Genomic DNA, 27,276 nt, shown 5'->3' with positions numbered 1-27,276 from the left:
AGACAGAGGGGAGACCCCCAGGGAGACCCCCAGAGACAGAGGGGAGACCCCCAGGGAGACCCCCAGAGACAGAGGGGAGACCCCCAGAGACAGAGGGGAGGCCCCCAGAGACAGAGGGGAGGCCCCCAGGGACAGAGGGGAGGCCCCCAGAGACAGAGGGGAGGCCCCCAGAGACAGAGGGGAGACCCCCAGAGACAGTGGGGAGGCCCCCAGAGACAGAGGGGAGACCCTCTGGGACATCCCCCGAGAGAGCGAGACTGTCAGAGACAGCGGGGAGGCCTGCAGATGCTGTGGTCCTCCATGGGTTCAGCTGAGCTGTTGGAAAGAACAGCATCAGTGAGAAGAGGAGATAGCGGAGGCGTCCCTGGGTCTTCGCCCGGCACCCCGCACCCGGCACCCCGCACCCGGCACCCCTTTGGAGCCTGCGCACCGAGTGTGGCGAAGGCCTGCAGGCCCAGCAGCAGCACCCTCGCAGCGTCCATGGTGCCGGCCTGGTGCCTTCGCAGGCCAGGGCCCGGCTTTTAAAGGCCCGGCACCTGTTTGTGCCTCTGGAGAGCCAGGTGTGCCGGGACCTCCATCAACACCAGGATCTCGGGCCCCAGGGAGAGGTCCCCAAGCTGTCCCCAGAGGATTAACCCATCCCAGCTTGATCCCAGGAAGCACTGGGCGAGGGGGAGCGTGAGTAAAAGCCTGAGGACTCCCCTACCTGGCCCTCGGGCTCCTCCCAGAGCAGGCGCCTACCCCCCCGCCTGAGTCAGCGCCCACAGACCCTCCTGGGGGAGGGCGTGCCCGCCCCGGCCGAGGACACGTGCCCCTCTCGAGGAGCAGGGGTTGGGAGCTGGTGGGTGAAGAATGTCCTGGCCTGGGGTGGCACTGACCCTCAGGAGACCCTGGGGGGTGGACACCGGAGTCCGGCCGCACCCCGGGCTGCTGCCGGAGCTGCCCCCCACCCCCACCCCCCGGTGCCCGATGGCCTCCCAGCTGTGCCGGCACGTCTGTCACGAGAGGATCGTGGCTCCGCAGAGGGCTCCGGCCGTTCAGGGCCTGCAGGACGGTCCGAGGAATGCCCGCTGGGATGCAGACACGAGCCCGCGGCCCCCCGGCGCCTGCCGCTCCCCGGGCCTGCTGGCCTCCCTGTGTGCACACGGCTGGTCCCGCTGCTGGGCACTGCCTCTCTCTGCTCCGTCTCCTGTGCTGGGCCCTCTGGTTTGGGGGTGGGGGAGGTGTTACATACAGAGGCAAACAGGAAGACAGGCTTCGTGACTGGGGTGTCCATCTTGTCAGTCAGAATGAGGGTGAGCTCTGAGCCCGCTGCTGCTGACTTGTGTTGGCCTGATAAGCTATTCGCCCCCTCCGGGCCTCACTTCCTGGTTTTAAAGAAAGATGGTGCATGGATGGCTCCAGCCCCCTCTCCACATCTGCGGGAGTCTGCCTGTGCCTGGGGGGCGGTGTCCTGCCCGAACGGGAAGCGGGAGGGGGTTGGTGAGGCCGTGCCTCCACCTGAGTGTCTGGGATGTTTGGAGCGACTGAGGCTCCAGAGGAAGCTGCCCGGCCAGGAGTTGGCTGTGAGGCGGGTTCCTGGTTTGGGAAGAAACTGGGCTAATCCACCCCTCCCTTGTGGACCCACATTCCTGAGCCCTTGGTGGCACGAATGGTGGAAATTAATTGTGGTTAATAATTAATCCCTACAGAGCGATGAGAGGCCCAGCTGGGTGAGGCCCAGACAACCTGCAGGACCACATCCATGGAGGAGGCCGAGGAGGGACCACCCACTCTTCCCAGCAGCTCAGTGAGTGGCTCTCCTGGATCCTCAGAACCATGTTGGGAGAACCGGACAATCCAGTTACCCACCTTTCCCCTCCACACCGACTCAGTCGTCCCCCGCCCCCTTAACACACACACACACACACACACGCCTGTGCTAAGGACGGGCTGTAGGAGGCAGGCCAGCAGGCCAGCGGGCTCAGGCGCCTCTGCTACCCGCCCAAGGAGCTGGGCCACCATGGGGGCCAGACTGCCCCTCTTCCTCCTCCTGGCCCTCCTGGGCAGCTCCCAAGGAGCAGGTGAGGGCTCAGGGCTGGACACGGGGGCCTGGAGGCAGGAGGCCGGGAAGGGGAGCCGGCGGGATGGAGGCAGGGTCCTGCCCTGAGCCCGGTGACCGGCCGCAGAGGGGCTGGAAGGGCTGGTGCGGGGGGAGAGGGAGCAGGGGCCCACTCCTCAGCGGGGCTGGGTCCTAAGCTGTGTCTGGGTCCCCAGGGCCGGGCCTGGCTTTGCGGCTGAAGCTGAAGGATTCCTCTCTCGCAAATGCGTCCTATGACTCGAGCTTCCTGGAGCTGCTCCAGAAGGTAGCTCTTCCGGGGGGGGGGGGGGGGGGGGGGCTGTGGAACCCCAGTGGGTGCGAGTGGGTTTGGGCTCCTGGCACCTGGGTGAGAGCCATCAACCCTTCTCTCCGCAGCTCTGCCTCCTGCTCCGCCTCCCGCCAGGGACCGGCATGGCCCCTCGTCAGGCGGGAGCCCACCACGTCACCTGCCCAGGCTGAGCGGCCGGAGCCGCCGGGAGGGGAGGGGAGGGGCAGCTTCAGCAGGCCCCCTGCTGCGTGGCAGTAAATATGCTGAATTCCGACTGCGGACTCTGATACAGGGCGGCTGTGGGTTCTGGTAGAGGGGCTGTGGGTTCTGGTAGAGGGGCTGTGGGTTCTGGTAGAGGGGCTGTGGGTTCTGGTAGAGGGACTGTGGGTTCTGGTAGAGGGACTGCGGGGCGGCTGCGGTTCTGAGGTGAGGGTGGCAGTAAAAGGACCCAGGCCCTGGACATGCTCCCACGGTGGGGTGTCACGGGCCTAGAAGGATCGGAGGAGTGAACGGGGCACACCCTCAGGGAGCACACACTTCCGGTGAGGTCACAGAACACGGGAGGAGGGGGCCACTGAGTCCGTTGGGAGTCCCTCTGGTCCCAGGCTGTCCTGACCCAGGGATCCACACAGGCCAATCCGGTGAGGGTGGGGAGGCGGCTCAGTGCGAGGCCCGGGTTCCACTGATGGCAGGGTGGCCGCTGGCCGGGAAGGGGGTGGGGGCAGCCACACAGACCCACACTGAGTCCTGGGGGTTTCTCACCGCACGCAGCCTGCACAATGGGACTAGCACTGCATCGGCGGGATGCCGAGGACCCACGGCCAGCCGCTGGGCACGGGCCTCCTGCCTCCAGGAAGGCCCGGCGGGAGGGTGTTATCAGGGTGGAAAGCCGTCCCATCCGTTTCCTCATCTGACTCCCCACTTGAGACCGTCTTGACTTATTTTTTAATCCTCACCCAAGGATATTTTTCCATTAATTTTTAGAATGGAAGAGAGGGAAAGACGGAAATATCGATGTGAGAGAAACACATCGATTGGTTGCCTCCTGCATGCGTCCAACCAGGGCCCGGGCCGGGAAGGAGCCTGCAACCACGGTACTGGACTGATCAGATGGACCCGGGACCCTTGGGCCCGCAGGAACGGTCTTGACTTGTCAGCAGCGTCGCACACTGCGAGCACGCCGCCGGACCTGGCCGCCTGGGTGTGGATGTGATGGCTGCCTGCTCTCCACGGCCCGCCGCCCGTGCGCCCACTGGCACGGCCACCGCCTGGGCACCGAGAGCCGGCTGCTCGGGGCAGGGGCCCCCTGACACGAGGGGGGCACAGGAAGTGGGAGAGGAAAAGCAAGCTCAAAATCCCCCATTCCCTCGGCACCTGCGCTGGGAGTTAGCCCAGAGAGGTGGCCGAGGCCCCGAAGGGCCCCCTATGTCAGGACTTGCCCCAGCCTGCCTGCACAAGTGACCCCTCTGTCGGCCCAAACAAGCTGGGGGACTGGACGTCTGGATCCTCAAATGTCTGGAGGAGCAGACTGACTGCTGCAGAGCCTGGTTCTTAGACCTCAGGACCCGAGGTGACTGGCTGTGACTCCAGATTCTCTCCTCTAAGACAGAGCGGTGCAGTGCTGTGGGTCGGTTAGACCGCGGTGGTCAGCGTCCGGATACGCACGCGCCTCCGTTTGGAAAGCCGTGTGAAGCTCAGCGCGCACCTGGCCGGGCCCAGCCCTCGCCCGGTTAGGGCCCGACTGGGTGCCCGCGGGAAGCGGGCAGCTTCCTGACACCGTCTGGCCGCTTCCGAGGGAGGGCAACAGCCCTTACGATGGCCAGCAAGGGCCTGGCCGGCACTGGCAACAGGGCTTGCCGAGATGACGGAAATGCGTGGGAGCCACCAGCCACGTGTGGCTGTCAGGTCCTTGAAGTCGGAACTGAATGTTGAACTTTTAAAATTACTTTCGACAGCCAAATGGCCCACTTTGGGCAGCACACCCTAAACCACCCTCCTGCCGCTCCGCCCTGACTCGGCCCTGGGCCACTCCCTGCCGTCCACCCGGAGTCCTCGCCTCCTGACTCGTCCATCACCACACCCGCTCTCTCTCCCACCGGGCCCACGGGCTCCGCCCTCGTGCCTTCGGGCACGCTCCACACTGCGCACGTACACCCGTTATTTCCGACTCTCCCTGCTAGGACCAAAGCACTGCCGGGCAGAGACCTTGGCTTCTTGCATTCACTGAACCCGAGCGTCCAGACAGGGCCCAAGACCCAGCGGGCGCTGCACACCCGTGAGCGGGGGCCGAGGAAAGGAAGCTGCCCCGCTGCCTCGCTCCGGGCGGCCGTGGGTGTGCTGGAGGGACCGGGCAGACCTGATCTGGTTGGAAGTGTGTGAAGCTTGGTTACAGCCTGGAAAGACGTGCATGTCGGCCACTGGGCTAAACCCCGGGCGACAGTTACACAAGCTGCTTATTCTCTGCGCGCATTTCGTCTCAGAAATGGAGAACGCCCGCCTTGAGGTCTCGGTGCAGCAGCACCAGGCGGCCCAGCTGCCAGTGGCCACCATGGGAGCGGCCGGAAGGGCCAGGCCTGAACGCCACTGGGACGGGACAGCTGCTTGGGGGCCTGGGCGTCTCAGCAGCGTGGGGAGCCCTCCCAGCGGCCCCTCCGGCCTGTCTCAGCCCCGCCCAGAGGAGCAAGGCGTTCGGAGGGCAGGCCCAGAGACACCGACACCGTCAGCAAGCCGGGCATAGGTGACCCGGGTTACTGTGCCAGCCACAAGAAAGCTCTGCCTTCCTCCAGCGAGGCCACCCCCCCTCCCACAGCCCCCAACCCACTCCCACAGCCCCCCCCCCCACTCCCACAGCCCCCCCCCACTCCCACAGCCCCCCCCCACTCCCACAGCCCCCCCCCACTCCCACAGCCCCCCACCCACTCCCACAGCCCCCACCCACTCCCACAGTCCCCCCCCACTCCCACAGCCCCCCCCACTCCCACAGCCCCCCCCACCCATTCCCACAGCCCCCCCCCACTCCCACAGCCCCCCACCCACTCCCACAGCCCCCACCCACTCCCACAGTCCCCCCCACTCCCACAGTCCCCCCCACTCCCACAGCCCCCCCACCCACTCCCACAGCCCCCCACCCACTCCCACAGCCCCCCCCCCACTCCCACAGCCCCCCCCCACTCCCACAGCCCCCACCCACTCCCACAGCCCCCACCCACTCCCACAGCCCCCCACCCACTCCCACAGCCCCCCCACCCATTCCCACAGCCCCCCACCCACTCCCACAGCCCCCACCCACTCCCACAGCCCCCACCCACTCCCACAGCCCCCACCCACTCCCACAGTGGCCGAGCCCGAGGCACAGGCAGCCCCTTTCCAGGCAAGAATCTCGGGAACGGGGGAAGGCGGGAGTCAGCACTGGGGGGAGGAGGACAAAGAACCACACAGACGCGTTTCAGAAAGTTTATCTGCACCTCCCCTCCCCGGTGCCAGAGCCTCCGGGCCCTGCCAGCAGCTGCGGCCCCGCCTGTCTCCGCAGGCAGGTCTGCGGGCGGAGCCCCGGGCCGAGGCTCACGGGTCCCTGGGGCTGGGAGACGCAGCCATCAGCTGCTGGAGGTGGGAGGCCGCCTGGTCCAGTTTGGACAGTTCCAGGTGGAGGGCAGAGAGCTGGAGGGCGAGAAGCAGTAAGGGCCGGCAGGAGGCCCCCCTCCCTCGGGGGCGGGCTCCCTGGGCAGCCTCCCAGCCTCACCCTCTGCTGCCGCCGCGCCTCAGCCTCTCCCTCTGACGGGGTCCGGGCCACCAGGCCATCCAGCTGCTTCTGCAACTTGTGCCTCCGGGCGGCCAGCAGAGGCAGGTGGGCCTGCGGGTCCACCAGGCCCTGCGGGAGGACAGGCATCGTGGCCGCCCTGCGCCTCCCACACGGAGACCCTCCCCGCTTCAGAACCCCCCGCCCGCCCGCCCGCCCCGCGCCCTTCGGCCCCGCCCAGCTCCCAGCCCCTCTGGCACCTGCAGCTCCATGTGGACCTGGGCGCCCTTGCTGAGCGGGGCCTGGGCCCAGCCGGAGGGGGCGGGGGCACCCGCGGGCAAGAGACCCACAGCCCCGCAGCGGCCCAGGGTGCCCAGCGGCTCCAGGAAGGCCTCGAAGACAGCCCGCTCTCCCGGCTCCGAGCTCTGCAGCAGGACTGGGGAAAGGGCCGGTCAGGGTCAAGGCCTGCCCGGCCGCCCTGCCCCGCCGGGCACGCGAGCCGGCCGCGCCTCACCTCGGGGCCGGGCCTTGGTGAGCTGGAACGTGGCCCGCAGAGCCCTCAGCGCCTGCACGGCCTCCTGGACCCGGGAGAAGCGCCGCTCCAGCTCGGGGCGGTGCCAGTGCTCCTGCAGGAGGAGGCAGAGGCGGCTGCGGGCTCTGGTAGCGGCTCCCGGACCTGCCAGCGCTCCTGGCTCTCCTCTGCCCGCCCGCGCCTCTGCACTGCCACAGGGATGCACCCACCAAACGTGGGCACCTTCTACCACCTTAGATGACCAGAGGCTGATATCTGTCAGTTGCTCTGACGACACCAAACAACCAAAAATAAGACATTTAAAACACAAAACCACTTAACTCACAAAACACATCATTTAAAAACTCAGTTCAGCTTGCAAATGGTTTTGGGTACGTTTGTGGCATTCATCCTTCGCAGGTTACTGAAGCTTAGAACTGCACTGAGCCCGAGCCATCCGGGCCATCCACTCTCATCACAGCACAGCCCTGCCTGCTGCCGTCCAGCTTACCGACAGGGACACTGAGGCACGGTGCTAACAGGGCCCCCACTGCAGAACCCCAGCCCCACAGTGAAGTGCCAGCTGCTAGTGACCCACACTGCGCCTTTCGGAAGACCCGCCCACAGGCACCAGGGATGTGTGACTCACCAGGCTCTGGGCACTGGGATAGGGGGCAACAGAGATGCTGGGGGCGCGGGGGCCGCCCGGCCCGGGGGGCAGCCTCTGCCAGAGCTCCTCCGCCAGGAAGGGCATGAAGGGGGCCAGCAGGCGGAGACCGGCGTCCGCGCAGCAGAGCAGCACCTGGGGCGGCCCGGGCGGGCGGGGGCCGTGCGAGAGCCCGGGCTTCACGGCCTCCTGCGGAGGAAGCCTGCGTCACCCACAGCCTGCGGCCACAGCCAGCACTGGGCCAGCGTCGGCTGTCCCGTAAGGAGGGGAGCCCCAGGCGGGACTCTCAGAGGTAGGCGGGTAACCGAACTGCAGGGAGGTGATGTAATTCAGAAAGAAAAGTATTGTTTTCTGCTCGTCGAGGGGACAGTTTTTAGAAGACCGAGAAGCAGCATCCCGGACGGCGGTCCTGAGCTACGGCACCCCGGGGACAAGCAGTGGCCGCCTGCGGAGCCCGCGCCGGCCCTCCCGCGGCATCGGCTGGGAGACCAGTACACACCACGGCGCTCCCGCCCGGCCAGCCCAGCGCCCAGCGCCAGCGCCAGCGCCAGCTGCCCGGCCTGACCCGAGTCAGAGGCTGAGGGAGAAGCTCCCTCCACCTCGGGCCTGCCTGTCGGACCGCTTCAGAAGCCTCCCGCCGCCCCGCTGCCCTCGCCCAGGCGACGGGCAGGGCAGGCTCAGCCAGCCCCGGGGGAGTCAGGGCTCCCTGGCTCATCATCCTCACCAGGTAGACGTCACAGAGGCTGTGGAGCCAGAAGTGGTGCAGGGCGTGGGTGGCGAGCGGCAGCTCCCGGGCGAGGAAGCCGCGCTCGCACTCCCGGGCGGTGCGGGCCAGGCGGCTCAGGATCCAGGCGTCCATGGGGGACGCGGGGCTCAGCTGCAGGTGAAGGGGCTGCAGGTCACAGGGGGGCTCGACTCCCATGCCCCTCCCTTGCCCCAGGCAGCAGACAGCAGACAGCCCCACCGCCAGGCTCTCCCTTACCTCCTCCGCGGGCTGCGGCATGAAATTCTCCCCTAGGACGCCGAAGATAAAGCGCAGGGCGTTCCAGACCTTGTTGCAGAAATGGCGGGAGCTCAGGACCTCAGAGACAGACAGGTGCAGGTCGCCCGCTGGGAGGAGAGAGGGGAGCGCATGCAGGCGGGCGGCGCTGGCACGGGGCGCCTCAGCCCTGTCAGCCCCTCTTAGGGACCCCAACACCTTGCCCGGCTTACCCAGGGCCCCATGGGAGCACAGAGCGAAGCGCAGGGCATCTGTCCCACACTCGGGGATCCCGTGAGGGAAGTCCTTTCTCTGCAACCAGAGGGAGGAGGGGTGGCAGATGCCCATGAGGCTGCAGGGCCAGGAGCCTGGGCCGCAGAGAAGGCCAGTGGCTGTGAGCTGGAGGCCGATGGGGCAGACACCGGGGACACACCTGCGCAGCAGCCGCGATCGCCAGCTCTTTGGGGTCCAAGTTCCCATCCCTCAGCTTCTCCTGCAGCACCTGGGACAGGAGAGTATCTGCTGGCCTAAGTCCCAGACCCACCCCTACAAGGGTCCCCCCGTCCCCCCAGATGGCTCCTCCCCCCACAAACTCAGCCCTGCCCGGCTCTCATCCTACCTGCAGCTCCGCCCCTCGGATGATGTCGCGTGGGTCTAGCACGTTCCCCAGGGACTTGCTCATCTTCCGGCCCTGCCTGTCCCGGACCATGGCGTGCAGAAGCACCTGGGGCAGAGGGCGGAGGGCAGCCTGGAGAGCCTTCTCGGGGCCCCGTGGGCTTTAGGGTTGAGGTGGGGAGGGATTCGGGAGGGGAGACGACCAAGGCAGGGGTTAGAGCAAGGACAAGGTTGGGGACACGAGCTACCGAGGGCCAGGGCCCGACAGGGTGTTACCTTGCTGAAGGGGAGCTGCCCTGTGAGCTGGGTCCCCAACATGACCATGCGGCCCACCCAGAACAGCAGGAGGTCACTGCCCGTCTCCAGAAGCGACAGGGGGTAGAAGCGAGTGAGGTCTGGCGTCTGGGAGGAAAAGACAAGCGGAAGAGGCCCTGGTGCCATCTCCTCGAGACAGGCCACACGGTCCTTCATCTCCACTCCCTCTGCGACTCCAGGACCTCACCTGCTGGGGCCAGCCCAGGGAAGAAAAGGGGAAAAGAGCTGACGAGAACCATGTGTCCAGGACATCGGGGTCTGCGAAACAGAATCGGAACCTCAGCTTCCAGGCTCAGCCCTGCCCTCCCCACCAGCTCCCCTCCCCACCCCCTGCAGGCCCGGCCCTCACCGCGCTCCAGGGTCAGCTCGGCGCCTGGCCTCCCTGTCAGCTCTGCGGCCGCCTCCCTGGCCTCAGCCTCCGTCCGCCCGACCACCCAGCAGTCCTCCCCGTGGCCCTGCAGAAGGAGGGGCGTGAGGAGCTGCCGCAGGCAGGAAGCCCATCTCTGGGTCTCCCAGGGCCTCCGCAGGGAGAGGAGGGCCAGAGCCAGCGCAGGGAGGTCACAGGACTGAGGCTGGACCACGGTGAGATGGCCTGAGCCCCCACAGGCCTGCACCTCCATGCTAAGCCCCACTCTGCCCGCTCCGCCTGCCCGCCCGCTGGCTCCGCCTCCTACCATCGTCCCAGGCTCCCCCACGAGCAGGTAGGCTGGAATCCGATGGCCCCACCACAGCTGCCGGGAGACGCACCAGTCCCTGCCGCAGAGCCAGAGCAGAGTGGCTTCTCAGCGGGAGCAGCGCCACCCCTCCCCGCCCGCCCACCCCCAGAGCCCTCTTACTCAGTGCGGGAGAACCAGAGCCGCCAGGTCTTCTCATGGAAGGAGGGGCTCAGCTCCAGGGCCCCCGACGCCACAGCCTGCGGGAGACACTGCCAGTGCTCCCGCCCGCCCGCCCTCTGCTTCTCGAGCTCAAGAGGACCCCCCGAACCTCCCGAGAAGGTCCTGGGCTCGAGGGAGGACACGAGCAGCCCTCTGGGCCACGCCGCCCTGCCCACCGCGCCCGGCGTCCTGCCTCACCTGCGCCGCGCGCTCCGCCATCTCCCGGCAGCGGACGAACCACTGGCTCTTCAGCAGGTACTCCACCACGTCCCCGGAGCGGCTGAAAGGGAGATGGCTGAGCCCTGGCCCAGCCCCGCCTCTCCCCTGGGCTCTGCGCCCTGAGGACGCGGCGGCCAGTGACATGACGCGGCCTGCAATCCAGCCCGGGAGCCCGGGCCTCCTCCCCGCCCTGGAGCCCGCTAGGGGTGTCACCTGCAAAGGGGCAGCACCATGGGGTGGCTCTGGAGGCCCCGGAGCAGGCCCCGCTCCCTCAGCGCAGACAGGATCTTCTCCCGGGCCACGAAGCGGTGCAGCCCCTGGGAAGGCGCAGCATAAAGCTTCAAGGCCTCCACAGGAAGGAGAACGGGGTGCCCCCACAGGGCGGGGAACAGTAGGCGGGTCCCACCTGCAGCCAGTCCCCACAGGCGGGGGCCATGGTCCCGTCCTCCGCGATGACGCTCTGGGGGCGCAGGCCGTGGCGGGCCCCCAGCTCGGCGTCCGCAGGGCTGTGCGCCGGAGTCACCTTCACTGCCCCTGGGGAGCACGAGGCCGACAGTGTAGGCTCCCTCATGGCCCGTGCCTCCCGGCCCTCCTCCTCCTGCTGCCCCCACCCAGACTACTCCATGCGGTCCCGCTCCCCCCTCCCGCCCCAGCCCCGCACGGCCCCCCTCCCCACGGCACCCACGCGCTCACCCGTGCCCACGTGCGGCTGCACAGCAGAGTCTGCGACCAGAGGCAGGAGCTGCCCTGTCAGGGGGTGACGGAGGTGCCGCCCGTGCAGGTGCTGCGGGAGGGAGAGGGCAAGGGCGGCCCTGTGGGCAGAAAGGCCTGGGCAGGCGGGGCCCTGAGGTCAGGGGGAGGCCAAGTGAAGAGCCAGAGGGCAGCCATCGTTTCCTCAGGGGCTGGGGGTGACCACTGGAGGCTCTGCGCAGAGGGCCAACAGCCTCTGGCTCCTCCCCTTCTCTGGCTCCTCCCCCTGCCTGGAGGTAGGCGCGTGGTAGGGAGCACGGATCTGGCCTGCCAGACCTGGTCAACCCCAGCTAGAGGAAAAGTGTGACATGAGAATGGCAGCCTCAGGACCCCTGGAGGGCTGAGGGGAGGGAGGGGGAAGCTAGAGAGCAGGAGCTACCAGGGGGAGGGAAGGGGGAAGCCGGGGGGGGGGGGGGGGAGGGGGGGAGCTGTGGCAGGATGGCGGGGCAGGCAGGGCAGGGTAGGCATTACTGTGTATCGGGCGTCATCGGGATGAACAGCCACTGCCACGTCTCCCGGCAATGTCTCTGGTCTCGTGGTCCCTACCACGACCTCTGCGTCTGGGGGTAAAGTTCAAGCACATCCAGCTAGTGGTCATTCTCACTCTCACCCCAGACACAGCTAAAGGCAGGGGGACTGGGAGAGGGAGGGGTTGCAATAGGAGACAAGAGGACCAGGCCTAGGAGCTGGGACAGAGGCTGGTGCTGGCATTGGGAAGGCACGGGGCCAGGGACCCGGGGCGGTCGGGCCCAATCACAAACGCTGCGCCTCCCACCACCAACACCCTGACACTCCAGCTCATCTAGCAGCCCCGCCTGGAACCCAGAGCACCGCCTGCCCACACCCCACTCCAGAGCGGACCCGTCTGCCCGGACAGCCTCCTGCAGTTACTCTGAGCTCCCGGGGCCAGGGGCAGGCTGACTGCCCACAGAACACGAACCCTGCCAGGTCTGTCCCGCTCCCCAGCCTCGGGGGCTCGAGAAACAGGGAACAGGGGTGAGTGGTGGCCTCACCAGGCTCTCCATCCACGGGGAAGGCCACCGAGACGAGGAGGCCGAAAGTCACAGGGGTGGGGCAGCCGGGCAGCCGGAGCTCAGTGGGGCCAGGCAGGGACCGGTGATCCACCTAGAGGGTGGACGAGGCAGGTCTGAGAGCAAGGCTCACACCCCGGCCGCCCAGCCCCTGCAGCACACCTGCTGAAGCCCAGAGGGAGGGGCCGCTGCACAGGGCAGCTGCAGTGCACACGGCACAGCCACACAGGGGCTGGGCTGACCCTCCCAGGAGGCCTCCCTACGCCCTCACAGCACCCAGGGCTTCCCATCAGCCCTCATGGTCAGACTGCGAAAGCCGAGGCTCAGAGCGGCGGCCGGGGACTTGGGCGAGCCGGGCAGCCTGGCTCCAGCCTCCGGCTCCACCCACCACGCGCTCCCGAAGCCGCCTCTCCCCCGCCTCACCTCAACATCCGAGATGGCCGACCTCAGAGCGCACGACCAGTTGACCAGCTGCCGGCTGCGGTACAACAGCCCTGCCTTGTGCAGTCGCACAAACGCTTCCGTCACAGCCACCGAGGAGCCCTAGGATGCCCGAGCGTCCACACCCAGCAGCCCTTCTCAGCCCGCCCGGGTCAGGCCGGCACTCCCGCCGCTGCCCACACTCCCCACCCGCCCATCGCGCTCTCTAAGCCCCTCCGGCCCACAGGGCCTGGCGGGCACTCACTGCGTCCATAGTGAAGCACTCCCGGTCCCAGTCCAGGGAGGCCCCCAGAGCTCGGAGCTGCCTGCAGATCTCGCCCCCTTTCCTGTGCCCAGAGAGGTCTGTCAGCAAGCGTGTCCCAGCACCAAGACCAGGCCAGGGACACGCAGCCGCACTGGGGGCTGGCGGAGGGAGCATGGCCCAGCCTCTGGAAGCTAATGCACAGCATGGAGCCTTCTAGAACACTGAAAAGAGCAGAGCCCCCGGCGAGGCTCAGTGCTGAGCGTTGCCTACGAACCAGGAGGTCCTGTTCGATCCCGTCAGGGCACATGCCCGGGTTGCAGGCTGGAGCCTCAAGGTGGGGTGTGCAAGAGGCAGCCGGTCCATGGTTCTCTCTCTTCATTTATGCTTTTACCTCTCTCTCTCTTCCTTTCTGAAATTAATACAATTATATATACTGTAAAAGCATGAAGTTCTGTAGTAACAGGGCAGCTGACTCGTGGGAAACGCAGAGCAGCTTTGCAGAGGAGCTGGCATGTGCTGCTGACCTGGGGAAACGAGGGCAGGCTCAGCAGCGGGCAGGTGGCCGTGGGTGAGGAGGAGGATAAAATCTAGGCAGGAAAATGGGGCCAGTGGGCGAGTGTAAGTGCACACACATACACATACATCAATAAACACACCTCACTGTGTCACACACAGACACAGACACACACACGGCTTGGAGACCCCACCAATGCTAAGTGGCTCCAGCACTCAAGTCTCTGGAAGTTAGGGAAGTGGGGGATGGGAAGAGCAACCACAAGCTGGGAGGCTGGGAAGCAAGGTCCCACCCCATGACCTCCTCGCCCGCGCCGCACTCACTCCTCCTTCCACTTCCACACCTCGCGGAGGAAGTCTTCCCGGCCCAGCTCGTGTCTGCTCACCCCCCGCTCCTTCCACAGCTGCTTCTCCACCACAGCCTAGGAGTGAGGCAGCCGGTGAGCCAGGGCTTCGGGGGAGAGCTCTCTTGCACCCGAGAAAAGGAAACTGGCAAAAGACATACCTGGGTAGCAATCCCTGCATGATCTGAGCCAGGGACCCACAGCACGCAATCCCCACGCATCCGGTGCCTGCAACAGGAGCACGCACACGTGAAGCCCTGAGCTTACACACCCATCCTCCGCCCCCCCCCCCAAACTCTAGGGCCCCCTCCCCTCACCAGCGCACAAGAGCGTCCTGGATGGCCACGGTCAGCGTGTGCCCCACGTGCAGGGACCCAGTGACGTTGGGGGGGGGCAAGCACATGGAGAAGGTCTCCCCGGTGCTCTGGGGCAGCCTGGTCTAGGAGCCAAGGCAAAGGGCGAGAGAGGGGTGAACAGCTCCTTCTGCTGTCTCCAAGGCGTAAGGACGGAGGGAAGGAAGGGTCCTGCAAGTCAGGGTTGGGGACCTGCCCAGAGGAGGTGAGGGGACCTGGAGCAGGGGACAAGCTCTCCAGTGACTGGCTGTGGGGGACTCAGCCCGCCCACCTCACGGGCACTGCCCTGGGGCCCACTCCCCGCCAGGACAGACCTGATACTCGGGCTTGAAGAAGCCCTCTCGCACCCACCAAGGGTACCAGGCCGCCTCCACGTAGCGGGGGCTGTAAGCAGCAGGCAGTGGCTGGGAGATGTCTGTGGAGGCGGGCAGATGGGAGCCATCAGTGGGGCAGGCAGAGCTCCTCACTCGGCCGCTCGGGCTGCAGCCCCACAGGCGACCACGGGAGAGAGCGGCTGTTACCTTTCTTCTCACCGGGTTCCGTGGGGATCTCATACAGCACGGCTTCTTTGGGAGTCCAGGCCTTACTGGATTCTGCGGGGGGCTGGGGGAGGGGCCGGCGGGAGGGGCTGCAGCTCCCAGTGTAGCCCAGGCACCGGGTCGTCTCCCCAGCCCCTCCCCTCCCGTCTTCCCAGGGACCCCGACAAGCGGTGCCACCCACCTGGCTCTCCCCGGCTAGCCCGGCCTCCAGCGCCGCCTGCTTCTCTCGCAGGCGCTGCTGCCTGGCCTCGCGGTTCCTCCGGGAGGTGGGGGGCCCAGAGGGCTCCGACTGGGTAGAAAGGGGATGGGACCTGGGGAGGCCCCGTGAGGGCCTCAGCCCCCATGGCCGGAAAGAGGCCAGAGGCCAATGCGGCATCGGAGGCTCGGACAGGCGCTGGGGAGGACACGGTGCGGGCGGGTCAAGCCCCTCAGGTCACGCCTTATTCCCGCCTCCTCCTCGCACCGCGATCACCGCACCCACCCGCCCTGGGCACCAGGCCGGAGCCACGAGGAGCCCTCCGGGGCGAGGGTCAGTTTCTGGCCCAACCTACGCACGTGCGAAGAGGGGTGACCGCTGACACGCGGGAAGGTGAAGGGCTCGGGGAGACGGCCGACACCGGCGCGCCGAGAGCCAGCAAGGGTCCGGCCAGTCACCACCACCCCGGCCTGCCCAGCGCCGCCCGCGCGTCCCAGCCCGGAGGCCGCCCCACGCGCTCACCCGGCGGGCGCGCCGCCACCCCAGGGCGCCCCGCAGCGGCGACGCCGAGGACTGAGCTACCGGAACCGGACCCGCGGCCGCGCGGCGCAGGGGGCGGGGCTCGGCGGGCGCATGCGCGGCAGTCGAGGCCCCGCCCACCCCTCCCAGCCAATGGGCGCGCGGGGGACGGCGGAGAGGGAGGGGCCGGGCCGAGGAGCAAGCACTCCACTTTATTGAGCGGCAGCGTCCCACGTGCACACCCGCCCCCAAGTCCCGGGGCTCCCGGCGCCGCGCTCAGGAGCTGTGCTTCTGCCGCTTCCAAAAGCGCTTGACGTCGCCGTGCCCCGCAGGCGTCACCACCATGAGCCGCTTGGCCGCGTTCTCGAACACCAGCACGCCCAGCTCCCGCGCGTGGGCCAGCAGCAGCTCAAAGTCCACTTGCGACAGGAACTGGTTATACAGGACGCCTGCGGGAGAGGCGGCGAGGGTGAGCCCCGGCACAGGCCACCACCATCTCCATCTCGCCCTCCACGTCTCTCCCATGGCTCATCCAACCATAATCAGGACAACACAGCCCAATAAGAACACCCGTAATGCTTCCCCAACCAGAGAGGTTAATAACCCCTCCCAATTTCCCTCTTCTAAATCCAAATTGCACAGATTTGAGACTCACCCGAAAATAAAGTGTCTTGTCAGCAAAACAAAAAAATAAAATGCATCAATAGCTTTTTCAGCTCATCAAGATGGAACTGTCCTTCCTCTGGCCAATGGCTGAGAATCAACCAGCAAAGCCACTCACCCTCCGTGAAGCGGAGTCTGTCCCTCTCCAGCTCCCACAGCCGAATCTGGTCTGTGATGGTGGGCGGCAGCACAGGAGTCTGCGGGCCAGGGGATGGCTGTAAGACTCCGGAACCTGGCTCCAGAGGACCAGCCCTCCACGCACCCCCCAGACCTTCCAGCGCTTCACCACCAGCGCCAGGGCTGTCAGCCGCCAGCAGCGTGGTACCTGTCTGTACCTGTTTAAGCATCACTGGGTGGGCCCTTGTCCTTAGGAAATGAATGATCTAAAACAACAGAGAAGAATGAAATCAAGGGCTTGAATAAGAGGGCAGGAACACTACCTCAGCCATCACCCAAAGTAACTGGAACATCACCTTCTGTTTACAAGCTTAGCCACATGCGTCAGCAGCCCATGGCCTGCTCACTGTTGTCCCAAGCTGCTGTTCCCACCGTCATGTCTGCCATCCCATCGCCCTTTGCACAGTCTTATTTTGTTTTCCTTTACAATAGCAGAACTTACTGTGTGGCAGCTCTGAGCTCAACGTTTTACTGCTGCTCCTCACTGAATCCTCCCCTCAACCCAGCGAGTGAAAACTCATGGTTCCCGTTTCCCACGTAAGGAGACTGAGCTCGAAAGGAAGCACCGCGCCTGCGCATGCAGCTAGAAGCAGTGGTGCCAAGACACATCAGCCTCCCTGCAGCCTCTCCCTCCCAGAGCCGCGCTGCTCCTCACTGCCTGCTCTGTGCTCAGCAGGTCGTCACACCACCTGCTGCAATGGTGCACCCCGAGCGGGGCTACCTGCTGGGCTGTAATGCCGCTGGCGATGGCCTGCTGCACGCTCTCCCGGGTGACCTGCGCCACCACCATGTTGGGGAAGCGATAGAGCATCTCGGAGAAGAGGGCAATGAGGGCGATCTGCAGCTCCGACTCTGCCCAGGGACAGGAAGAGAGGATGAGGGGGCCGCCTACACCCAGCCTCCCTCCCCCGCCTCATGTGTAATCCGAAGTGTCGGGAAACTGTACAGGTCAGGTAAACTGAAAAAAAGACACTTCCTCCGGCCCCCTTCCCTCCCCACTCCCATCCCAACCTGCTCTCCCAGGGCCTCACCTGTGTAGGCGTACAACCGGTAATTGGTTTCCACGACGATGAAGCCTGGCTGGTGTGCAGTGCCCCCGGCCCCAGAAACACCGGCTGAGAGGTTGATGGCCAGGCGCGTGGGGTAGTACCGCCGGGACTTCCTCTGGGAAGGGGGGCAAGGCAGAGCCCGCAGCTGTCATGCCTTTCTTCCGAGACACCGAGCCCGCCCAGTGCACAGAGCCCCACCCCAACCCCACCCCAAGGGGCCCCAGCATCCTGGGACTGCTTCCCGCTGCCTCCCGAAGGCCCCGGCACCATGGACCCCCTCCCCGGCAGCCGCGTGTGGGTGCGCATACCTTCCTCTGGAAAACAAGCCCAAACTCACGCAGGTGCTGCAGGAAGTTCAACAGAGAATCACTCATGCCCTCCACAGAGTAATCCTGGGGAAGAGGTAGCCAGCTGGGGTCCGAGACACCTCCCATCCCCCTGCCACGCCCGCCCACTCGCCCTCCTCCCACTTCCCGCCGTGCTCTGTTCCTTCTCACCTTCCACTCCACTGCTGCCCGGCCGCCCTTCCCCTTCCCACCTCAGCCCTTCCCACCTCACCCCTTCAGCTCCCCACCAGCCCCCCAGCTCCAGCCCCTGCGTACCTTGCCCAGAGTAGAGAAGCTGAGCTGGAAGAGGAAGGAGAGGATCTCCACCAGGTCCATGCCCCGACTCTAAGGAGGGGTGGGCAGAGACAAGGAGAGGAGGGTCAGGGAGCAGGCTGCTGGCAGCAGCCTCGGAGGGGCCTCGGGAAGAGCGCCCTCACCTGGGCCGTCTGCAGGTACTGCAGCATGAAGTACCAGAGCTGGGCGGGCGTGTCCAGCAAGAGGAACTGGAAGCCAGCAGAGGTGATGCAGGGCGGCTCTCCAGGCTCAGCACTGGGGACGGGAGAGGGATGGTGGGAGAGGCAGTGGGAGAGGCCATCCACCACCACCACAACCAACCCCCCCCCCATCCTCTCCCGACTTCTGCTTTATCTCCGGCCGCCCTCCACTCCTAGCCCCGGACGCTCGGTTCAGAGGAAGGCAGGTGCAGCGGGCAGGTGTTCGTGTGGCTTCCTCACCTCTTCATCAGCCCCGCCTGGCTGAGAAGCTGAGCCAGGTCCTGGCTGACGGCCGCGCTCGGGGAGCCCACCATGAAGTGCAGGACCACCTGAGGGATGCGAGAGAGATGGCTCTAGGGCTGGGGAAGCAGGAGCACAGCAGAGGCACCCAGCGTCCCGAGGCCTCACCTCCCAGCGCTCCTCGGCGTACTTATCCAGCGAGGGGACATCCCGGGCGTGCTTGTCTGGTCCCAGCTGACTTGTGTCATCAGACCAGGCCTTGCCCCTGTGCCCGGACAGGCCAAGCGTAAGGAGCCCTGCCTGTGTTCCATGGCCATGCCCGCCCTTCTTCCACCCTCATGGGCCATGAGGGGAGGGCTTCCCACACTGCGCAGCCACGTCCGTCCCACTCGTCCCTACAGGGACTCCCTCAGGAGCTCTGCCTCCACCAGCTGAGTCCCTGGCCCGGCCAGGAAGATCAGGAAGGACATACCCACCCAGAAGGGCAATGCGCAGGTTCTGGCGGAAGACGGGGTTCAGGATGAGGCCCTGGAGACCACCAGGAAGCAGCTGCGTGTGCCAGATCCGGAGGCCGCTCAGCAGCCCTGTACTCTCCTCCTGAGCTCTGACACAGAAACAGAGAGTGAGGGGGTATCTGGAGAACAAAAACAGGAGGCCCAGGATGGCCTCCTTCCCTACCTTTTCTGAACTGGTGATCCATGGAGCGCTGTTTCTGTGTGAATGTCCGTACCGCAGCCCTTGCCAGAGCCTCGCTATGGACAGCACAGCCCGCCCTCCCCGAGGAATACAGCATGCCTTATTTCTCACACGCTCGGGCTGTGACGTTAACATTTCCTGAAAACGTTCCCAGGAACAGCAGTCTGGGAATGTGGCTGCAGAGAGCGCAGCAGACTCACTTGCTGAATTCCTTCTTCACCCACAGGGCCACCGCGGCCTGTGGCAGAGGCTGCTCCAGAAACAGCATCCGCATCACCCAGTTCTTAGCCAAGGACGGGAGCTCCCTGCAAGGGGCAGAGCCAAAGCGTAATGTCAGCACCTGCATCTCAGCCCTCCCCCGACAACCTGCCCGGTTCGCTGCCCACAAACACCATCTGTTCTGACTAACACGCTTCAGTCTCCAAGCCCCTTAGCATCATGCTTCTACCCAGACTCATGCAGGCCCATTTCATCTCCCACATGTCCTGTCACGGAGGGCCTCCTCACCTGAAGACAGCCAGACAGGTGGCAGGGTGCCCGTACAGTCGGTCCAGCACCCCAGGGCTCAGGCCCCCGAGGAACTCCTGCAGATTCCTGCACTGCAGGTGTGCTCGGTTCAGTCCACCCCGCGACGGGGTGCTCTCCATCACCTGAGAGATGCAAGTGTTAGAAACGCAACCCGCAGTGGTGCCACGACACCTCTCCTTTCTCATTCAGGTCCCAGATCCACTGGCCCCACCGTGACCCATCTTTTCTCCGGTTTCCCTTTCCATGTCATTTATCTCTTGTTTCTCCCAAACTTCTTCCTCTCCTGCCTCCTCTCCCCACTCTGGCCTCAACTCCAGTCTTCTCTCAATTTCCAGGCAACAAAACTGTTAATTGTCCCCTATTTTCAAAATAACTTTGTACTTCGGTAATCTGTCTCCTCTTTACTGAGCAGTGACCTCTCCTGGTCAGAGGAGCCATAAGCTCCACATCTGTCAGACCTTCGCATCTTCGGGTACTTCTCGGCCCCACGTCTCTTGCTGGGCAGGCAATACGCTACCTCTCCCCTCCCTGTCTCCCAAATCCAATCCTACCTCTTTCCTTTTCCTTCCCCCAAGACTACTCACATAACTCAACCTGATCCACAACGCCCCGTCTAACTTCCCGCTTTTCTCCCACTCCTCCCTCCACTCGCCGCTCCTGCACTCCGCCATCCCCGCTCCTGTCCCCTTACCGCTCGGTCGACCCCAACTCGTGAACGTCGCTTAATCGGAGTCAATGTCTCGCATTGGCTCCAGGAAATAGGGGGGGGGGGACGGTTAAAAATTAGAGAAAGGGGTAAGGAGAGCGACGAAGGATTTCACAGTCAGGGGTCCCGAGTGGAGGATTCAGAAGAGAAGGAAAAGTGGGAAAGTGGGGAGGATAAGAGCAGGCGCTGCACTCGCCCGCCGCAGGGCATACTGGGATTTGTAGTTTTTCCATTGTCCATCCAACAAACTAGCTGAAGCGCGTCTGACTACAACTCCCAAAAGGCACCGCGGGGAAACAGCAAGTAAAGAGAGCCCGGGACACCCGAGCCCGGGACATTTGGTTCCGCGTCGCACTCCGCTTTCGCCGCCCCTCGGCTGGTCTAACCCACCGGAAGGGGAGGCAGACCGGAGGACTTCCCGGCGGAGGCGCGCAGACAGCTCGGTGGTGAGGCACTTAGTTTAAAAAACCAGGAATCTGGGTTCCGTGGACTCGGTTGCTCCGGGTAAAATTGGGATACTGCGTTCTCCAGAGCGTTTGCGCGAGTTGGGAGGTGTAAACACGATCCAGTGCGCTTACTGGGCACCTTAAGGAATAATCCTAATGGCCACGTGCACCGTGCTCCGCCCCCTCCTCCTGAAGTTAGAAGAGCCTAGTAAATATAGTGTTTAACTCAGTTGCTCGCTCTGATCTGACTTATGAACCTAATTCAGGAAATGAAAGCTACATACGTCCCTAAATTCCTCTAAGGCCAGTTTTATTATTCCCGTTTTACAAACTGCAGGGCCCAAGTCCGGTGAGATCTGCTAGGTGTACTGGTTACAAATGCGGATTTTGTGATCAAAGAGAACATCATTTCAAGAGAAACATCAGAAGTGCTTTATTCAAAGTAACGTCCATCACTTGCTACACATTTCCCCATCTTTCAGGTCATTTGTGGATACCGTCCCCAAAGAACTTCTCTTGTTTTGAGGCAAACCATTCAGAGACCAAATTTTCCACTTCTTCATATGTTTTGAAGTGCTGCTCAGAAAGTGTGTGTGTGTGCCATCTATCAGAACAAGTGGTCATCTGAAGGAGCAAGGTCTGGTGAATATGGCGGGTGGGTTAATACTTCCCACGCAAGATCTTTTCACGTGTCTTTAACTGGTTTTGAAGTGTGTGATGGGCGTCAGCATGAAGCAAAATTACTTTGCCTTGTATTCTGGCACAATCTGGTCGTTTCACGATCAAAGTGTGGTTCAAATTGATTATTTGTTGTTGGTAGCGATCAGTATTAACTGTTTCACCTGTTTTAGAAGCTCATAATACACCTCACCTTCCTGATCCACCAAACGCAGAGCATTGTCTTCTTTCTGAAGCAATTTGGCCTTGCAGTCAATGTTGATGGTTGACGTGGATCAACCCACTATTTCGTGCCTTTCGGATTCTCAAAATAAATTCACTTTCAATCGCCAGTCACAATTCGATGCAAAGAAGACTTTTTCTTTCATGCCATTGAAGCAACATTTTGCTGATGACTTTTCGGTTTTCCATTTGTCTTTCCTTCAGTTAATGTGGCACCCACTTTCCTTCCTTTAAAAACTTTCCCATTGCTTGTAAAGGATCGGAAATTGTTTGCTGAGCAACGTTTAATCTTTCTGCAAGTTGCTTTTGATTTTGACATGCATCTTCATCCAATAATGCTTGTAATTGTTGTTCTTCAAACTTTTTCAGTTGACCTGGTTGTTCGTTGTCTTTCATGTCAAAGTCATCACTTTTAAAGTGTTTAGGCCAGCGTTCTCAAGTATCTTGAGAGGGAGCATGTTCACCATAAGCTTCCCAAAATATCTGATAACTTTTTCTTCAAAATAATGAATTAAAACTTCCTGCAAATGCTCTTTTTTTTTTAAAACGAAATTCAACATTTTTAAGTGTAAAAATATCTATAATGTTAACACCTTCAGCAAATTTGATATATGAAGTTTTGAAGCTTGCTATCAATACATGTCATATCTTATATATATCAACATATGTGTAACTCCAGCTATTGGAAAAAATTCTAATTTTTAACCAGTACACCTGGTATTCACCCCGGACCAGGACTGACTGTGTAACTTCGTCATGTCTGCTTTGTTGTTTCTTTTTTAGCAATTAATATTTAAAGTCCTCAAAGAAGGCCACAAAATTAACAAGGCTTCTCTATGCAAATGCTAAATTAACAGACAAATTACAGTCTGGGAAGAAGTGTTTGATAAAATGGACAAAATACAAAGGGCTCTTCTGAAGCAATAAGAAAAAGAAACAACATAGCAGAAAGATTGACAAGAGAAATAACAAGCAGAAACAGAAGAAATATAAGGGCAAAACTCTCAACTTTACTCGTAATTCAGAAACAAGTAAACCAAAGAAACAATAACATCGATTTAAAAAGCATTAAGAACTGTCCACCTTGCCGAAACCGGTTTGGCTCAGTGGTAGAGCGTCAGTCTGCGGACTGAAAGGTCCCAGGTTCGATTCCGGTCAAGGGCATGTACATGGGTTGCGGGCACATTTCCAGTAGGGGGTGTGCAAGAGGCGGCTGGTCAATGTTTCTCTCTCATCGATGTTTCTAACTCTCTATCCCTCTCTCTTCTTCTCTATAAAATAATCAATAAAATATATTTAAAAAAAGAAAAAAAAAAAGAAAGAACTGTCCACCTCGATGTTGGAAAGCGTACTCATACACTTTCATTGAAGGTTAACGTAGGCATGCTTTTTTAAGGGCAATTTAGCAACCCCCACCCCCTTTAAGAATGTTTCATACTAAAATTCTACCACCTGGGTACAGAGCTATACATGCAAAGATGTTTCTGGAAGTGTGTCTGTTGTGTTATGAAACCAACGGGAACAGCCGGGCGTCGTCGCTGGGACTGGCTGTGAGGTGGCTCTTTGCCGCGTGAAGAACACAGGCAGCCCTCGGGGGAGGAGGCACAGCGGCGGCCTGGCGCTCCGCACCAGCCGTCAGGAGGGAGAGGAAAGCAGAGTACAAAACGGCATTCCCTGTGCCACCTTTGTGGAAGCTGCCCTGCATGAGTAAGACTCCACTAGGGCCTATGCTTCGTGCTGTGCGAGAGAGACGGTGGGGCGGGCAGGCCAGGCCACATGTGAGGAGAGCTCTGAGGCTCGGACTGCTAGCCACCTGTAGCTGTTTCCTTCAGCACAGACACTGACACTTAGTTCTCAGGCACACTTGCCCGTCTCGGTGCTCAGCAGTGGCTACCTGCTGAGCAGTGCGGGAGAACCGGCTCCTCCTCGGTGTCCTGCTCGGGGCACGCGCTCCTGCAGGAATTGAGCAGTTCCTGGAACTGAACTTCGGAGCAGTCAGCCTGGGCCTCTAGAGCTGATTGTAGAAGGAGCCTGGTTTAGGGCTATCCAGCCTGTGCTCCAAACTCGCTGTTGAAATAGGAATTTGGGGGTGAAGAAGGCAGGTGTAGGGAATTTTATATATATATATATATATATAATTGATTTTTCACAGAAAGGAAGGGAGAGGGATAGAAAGCTAGAAACATCAATGAGAGAGATACATCGACCAGCTGCCTCCTGCACACTCCCCACCGGGAATGTGCCCGCAACCAATGTACATGCCCTTGACCGGAATCGAACCTGGGACCTTTCAGTCCGCAGGCCAACGCTCTATCCATTGAGCCAAACCGGTTTCAGCAGGTGTAGGGAATTTTTTAAATTAAGGGGTCCATGGAAGTAACACGGGGCTACAGAACTGCAAAAGATACATTCCCATAAAACAAGGTAACTGGGAGTAGCCAAAAGTCTATATTTACAAACTAAAGGAGGGCCTCACATGTCCCATGTGAGGTTTAACCTTTGAGCTCAGGAGTTGCTATAGTGACCACATCAAATGGGAATAGTGGCCAATCAGAGAGGAAAGCAAGGCACAAAAAGCTGCAGCCTTTATAACCGGAAGGAACTCAGAGTCGTGCTTGCTCTTCAGTAAATTCCCAACTTTGTCATTCCACCTTCGTCTGCGGACTCACCCTGTGACTCTGATGGACAGAGATTCTGGGGAGCCATCCTGCCCGGGGAACACCATGTGTCCGGCCCAAACGTCCCGCATGCCTAAGATGTAGAGTGAGCGGCGCCTCCTCAGGCAGCGTCCTGGAGACCAAGCCGAGATCCAGGAGCCCAGAGTCTGTTTCTCAGCAGCACTGCTCTCTGCATCTGCGTCCCCCCCGCATCTGCGTCCCCTCTGCATCTGTGTCTCCTCTGCATCTGCGTCCCCCTGCATCTGTGTCTCCTCTGCATCTGCGTCCCCCTGCATCTGCATCTCCTCTGCATCTGTGTCCCCTCTGTAGCCGTGTCCCCTCTGTATCTGTGTCCCCCATGCATCTGCGTCCCCCTGCATCTGCATCTCCTCTGCATCTGCGTCCCCTCTGCATCTGCATCTCCTCTGCATCTGTGTCCCCTCTGCATCTGCATCTCCTCTGCATCTGTGTCCCCTCTGCAGCCATGTCCCCTCTGTATCTGTGTCCCCTCTGCATCTGCATCTCCTCTGCATCTGTGTCCCCTCTGCATCTGCATCTCCTCTGCATCTGTGTCCCCTCTGTATCTGCATCTCCTCTGCATCTGTGTCCCCTCTGTATCTGCATCTCCTCTGCATCTGTGTCCCCTCTGCATCTGCATCTCCTCTGCATCTGTGTCCCCTCTGCAGCCATGTCCCCTCTGCATCTGCATCTCCTCTGCATCTGCGTCCCCCTGCATCTGCGTCCCCCTGCATCTGCGTCCCCCTTGCATCTGCGTCCCCCCTGCATCTGTGTCCCCTCTGTATCTGTGTCCCCCCTGCATCTGAGTCCCCTCTGCATCTGCGTCCCCCCTGCATCTGTGTCCCCTCTGTACTGTGTCCCCGCTGCATCTGTCACCCCTGCATCTGTGTCACCTTTATCTGTGCCCCCCTCTGCATCTGTGTCCCCCCTGCATCTATGTCCCCTCTGTAGCTGTCCCCCCTCTGTATCTGTGTCCCCCCTGCATCTATGTCCCCTCTGTATCTGTGTCCCCTCTGTAGCTGTCCCCCCTCTGTATCTGTGTCCCCTCTGTAGCTGTCCCCCCTCTGTAGCTGTCCCCTCTCTGTATGTGTCCCCTCTGTAGCTGTCCCCCCTCTGTATCTGTGTCCCCTCTGTAGCTGTCCCCTCTCTCTATGTGTCCCCTCTGTAGCTGTCCCCCCTCTGTAACTGTGTCCCCTCTGTAGCTGTGTCCCCTCTGTAGCTGTCCCCTCTGTAGCTGTCCCCCCTCTGTAGCTGTCCCCCCTCTGTAGCTGTCCCCCCTCTGTATCTGTGTCCCCTCTGTAGCTGTCCCCCCTTTGTATCTGTGTCCCCTCTGTATCTGTGTCTCCTCTGTATCTGTGTCCCCTCTGTATCTGTGTCCCCTCTGTATCTGTGTCCCCTCTGTAGCTGTGTCTCCTCTGTAGCTGTGTCCCCTCTGTATCTGTGTCCCTCTCTGTATCTGTGTCCCCTCTGTAGCTGTCCCCCCTCTGTATCTGTGTCCCCTCTGTATCTGTGTCCCCCCTCTGTAGCTGTCCCCCCTCTGTATCTGTGTCCCTCTCTGTAGCTGTGTCCCTCTCTGTAGCTGTCCCCCCTCTGTATCTGTGTCCCCTCTGTAGCTGTCCCCCCTCTGCATCTGTCCCCCCTCTGCAGCCATGTCCCCTCTGTAGCTGTCCCCCCTCTGTAGCTGTCCCCCCTCTGTATCTGTGTCCCCCTCTGCAGCCGTGTCCCTCTGTATCTGTCCGTGTCCCCTCTGTAGCTGTCCCCCCTCTGCATCTGTCCCCCCGCTGCAGCCGTGTCCCCTCTGTAGCTGTCCCCCCTGCAGCTGTGCCGCGTTGGGCCAGTGCCTTCACCTGCGGACTCTTCCCTGTGCGGTGGGGCAGTTAGCTAGTTCCTCTGCAGGGAGGGTTAAGTGAGATGTGATATGTAAGGAGCATGGTGCATGCACACAGGAGAGGAGTCTGTTCCTTAAAAGCACCATTAGAATCACACCTGTCGTAAGTGCTGAAATAAGAGTGCATCAAGAGGGAACGTGAGCTCCTGCAGGTCGGGTGTCTGCTGAGGGCCAAGCAGACGCCCCCAGGCAGACAGAGGGGCGCTGTGCCCCAGGTGGGGGACACGTGCTCTGAAGGCCATGCCATAGGAGGGCGAGAGGCCCAGGGGGAGCTGAGAGGCCGGGGCCCAAAGGAGGAGCAGGCACGGATCCCGCGGGACCCTGTCCTTGTCCAGCAGGAGGGACAGTGCGGGATGGAGGGCGGGTGAAGGGAAGCTGGGAGCATGTGCACAGGGCTCCGTGGTCGGCCGGGCTGGGAGGGCGCGGCGTGAGCCAGGTGCCGGCTGTGCGCTGAGCGGTGCGGCTGCCGTTCATCGGGGAACGGGCCAGGACACTCCGAGACGGAGGCGCACTGGGCTCCGTGTGCCGCGGGACTGTTAGGAGGGGGCACCTGACTCTTGGCCGGGGGCATGGCCTTTCCCGCGGACCCAGTGGCCGCCAGCCTGGCCCGGAGCTCCGCCCAGAGCGCCGTCCTCCTGTGGAGGCTGCAGTTAACCCGGGTCAGGGCACAGGAACAGCCAACAGTCAGCCCCTTTCTCCCCCGCCCCCTCTCTAAGATAAATAAATAAATAACATTGCATCCAACACCATAGCCGTCCAGTGTGAATGAGTTTTTTGGCCAGGTGAGCAAAAACTAATTTCTTTAGTGTGCCACCGAATTTTACAATTAGTTTGTGTGCCACGAGATGGGAGGGGAGAAAACCGCTGTCTACAGCTCCAGGCTCAGCGCAGCGGCCGCCCACCCGCCCCTCACCGCGGCTCGGCTCCTCCTCTGCCGCCTCCTGGCCCCCGAGGCCCGGGTCCCGCCGGAGCGGACCGGTCTCCATGCACGCCGCTGGCTCCTGGGTCCCGGGTCCATATTCACAAGGACGCCATTGAGGCGTGCTGCCTTGCTAGTACTTGCAACTGGTTTTCCCTCTCCAGCCAAGTCTGACCTTCCCGTTAACTGCTCTGCTGGTGATGGTTCGCCCTTCGGAGCCTGAGCCGTCAGGCTCTTGCTTCTGGCTCCAGCACGACCCCCACTGGGCGGCTCGCACACTTGACCAGCCTAGTCCGGGTGAGCCTCTCCAGCGGGACTTGGGGAGGGCGGGCGGAATAGAGGCGGGAAGAGGACAGGCCCGTTTGACCTCTAGT

At 62.2% G+C, this 27,276-nt stretch overlaps 3 protein-coding genes across 4 annotated transcripts; 1 reads left to right on the top strand and 2 right to left on the bottom strand.

Moving 5' to 3' along the window:
- The first annotated feature begins 1,917 nt into the window (after window positions 1-1,917).
- On the top strand, window positions 1,918-2,549 carry SFTA2 (surfactant associated 2). Its single transcript, XM_036434495.2, has 3 exons — window positions 1,918-2,063; window positions 2,257-2,345; window positions 2,456-2,549. Exons 1-3 carry the CDS (start codon window positions 2,003-2,005, stop codon window positions 2,537-2,539), a joined length of 234 nt encoding a protein of 77 aa, XP_036290388.1. The 5' UTR covers window positions 1,918-2,002; the 3' UTR covers window positions 2,540-2,549.
- Window positions 2,550-2,551: 2 nt separating this feature from the next.
- VARS2 (valyl-tRNA synthetase 2, mitochondrial) lies at window positions 2,552-15,186 on the bottom strand. The gene is made up of 30 exons (XM_045580403.1): window positions 14,662-15,186; window positions 14,463-14,544; window positions 14,256-14,356; window positions 13,906-14,027; window positions 13,750-13,816; window positions 13,569-13,666; window positions 12,732-12,813; window positions 12,470-12,589; window positions 12,029-12,140; window positions 11,487-11,575; window positions 10,959-11,049; window positions 10,672-10,799; window positions 10,479-10,582; window positions 10,245-10,326; window positions 10,008-10,084; window positions 9,846-9,924; window positions 9,521-9,626; window positions 9,359-9,429; window positions 9,133-9,258; window positions 8,861-8,965; window positions 8,675-8,743; window positions 8,475-8,553; window positions 8,245-8,372; window positions 7,987-8,139; window positions 7,245-7,451; window positions 6,599-6,710; window positions 6,345-6,520; window positions 6,088-6,216; window positions 5,818-6,005; window positions 2,552-2,574 (listed from the first exon to the last, which is right to left on the bottom strand). The coding sequence occupies exons 1-29, from the start codon at window positions 14,854-14,856 to the stop codon at window positions 5,910-5,912; spliced, it is 3,186 nt and encodes a 1,061-aa protein (XP_045436359.1). The 5' UTR covers window positions 14,857-15,186; the 3' UTR covers window positions 2,552-2,574; window positions 5,818-5,909.
- Window positions 15,187-15,396: 210 nt separating this feature from the next.
- On the bottom strand, window positions 15,397-20,275 carry GTF2H4 (general transcription factor IIH subunit 4). Of its 2 annotated transcripts, XM_036434492.2 has the most exons (14): window positions 20,060-20,274; window positions 19,348-19,490; window positions 19,041-19,145; window positions 18,617-18,748; window positions 18,313-18,409; window positions 18,145-18,233; window positions 17,848-17,959; window positions 17,687-17,755; window positions 17,393-17,476; window positions 17,067-17,199; window positions 16,757-16,887; window positions 16,194-16,241; window positions 15,977-16,055; window positions 15,397-15,644 (listed from the first exon to the last, which is right to left on the bottom strand). In XM_036434492.2, the coding sequence occupies exons 2-14, from the start codon at window positions 19,485-19,487 to the stop codon at window positions 15,472-15,474; spliced, it is 1,392 nt and encodes a 463-aa protein (XP_036290385.1). In that variant the 5' UTR covers window positions 19,488-19,490; window positions 20,060-20,274; the 3' UTR covers window positions 15,397-15,471. The 2 variants fall into 2 exon arrangements, with proteins under 2 accessions (XP_036290385.1, XP_036290386.1); XM_036434493.2 differs by lacking the exon at window positions 17,393-17,476 and having other exon boundaries at window positions 20,060-20,275.
- Between the last annotated feature and the right edge of the window lie 7,001 nt (window positions 20,276-27,276).

Source organism: Pipistrellus kuhlii, unplaced genomic scaffold, assembly GCF_014108245.1.
Source record: "Pipistrellus kuhlii isolate mPipKuh1 unplaced genomic scaffold, mPipKuh1.p scaffold_m20_p_125, whole genome shotgun sequence".
NCBI classification, from domain to species: Eukaryota; Metazoa; Chordata; class Mammalia; order Chiroptera; family Vespertilionidae; genus Pipistrellus; species Pipistrellus kuhlii.
The sequence above is the reverse complement of the archived record's forward strand: the minus strand, read 5'-3'. Positions and strand labels throughout refer to the sequence as shown.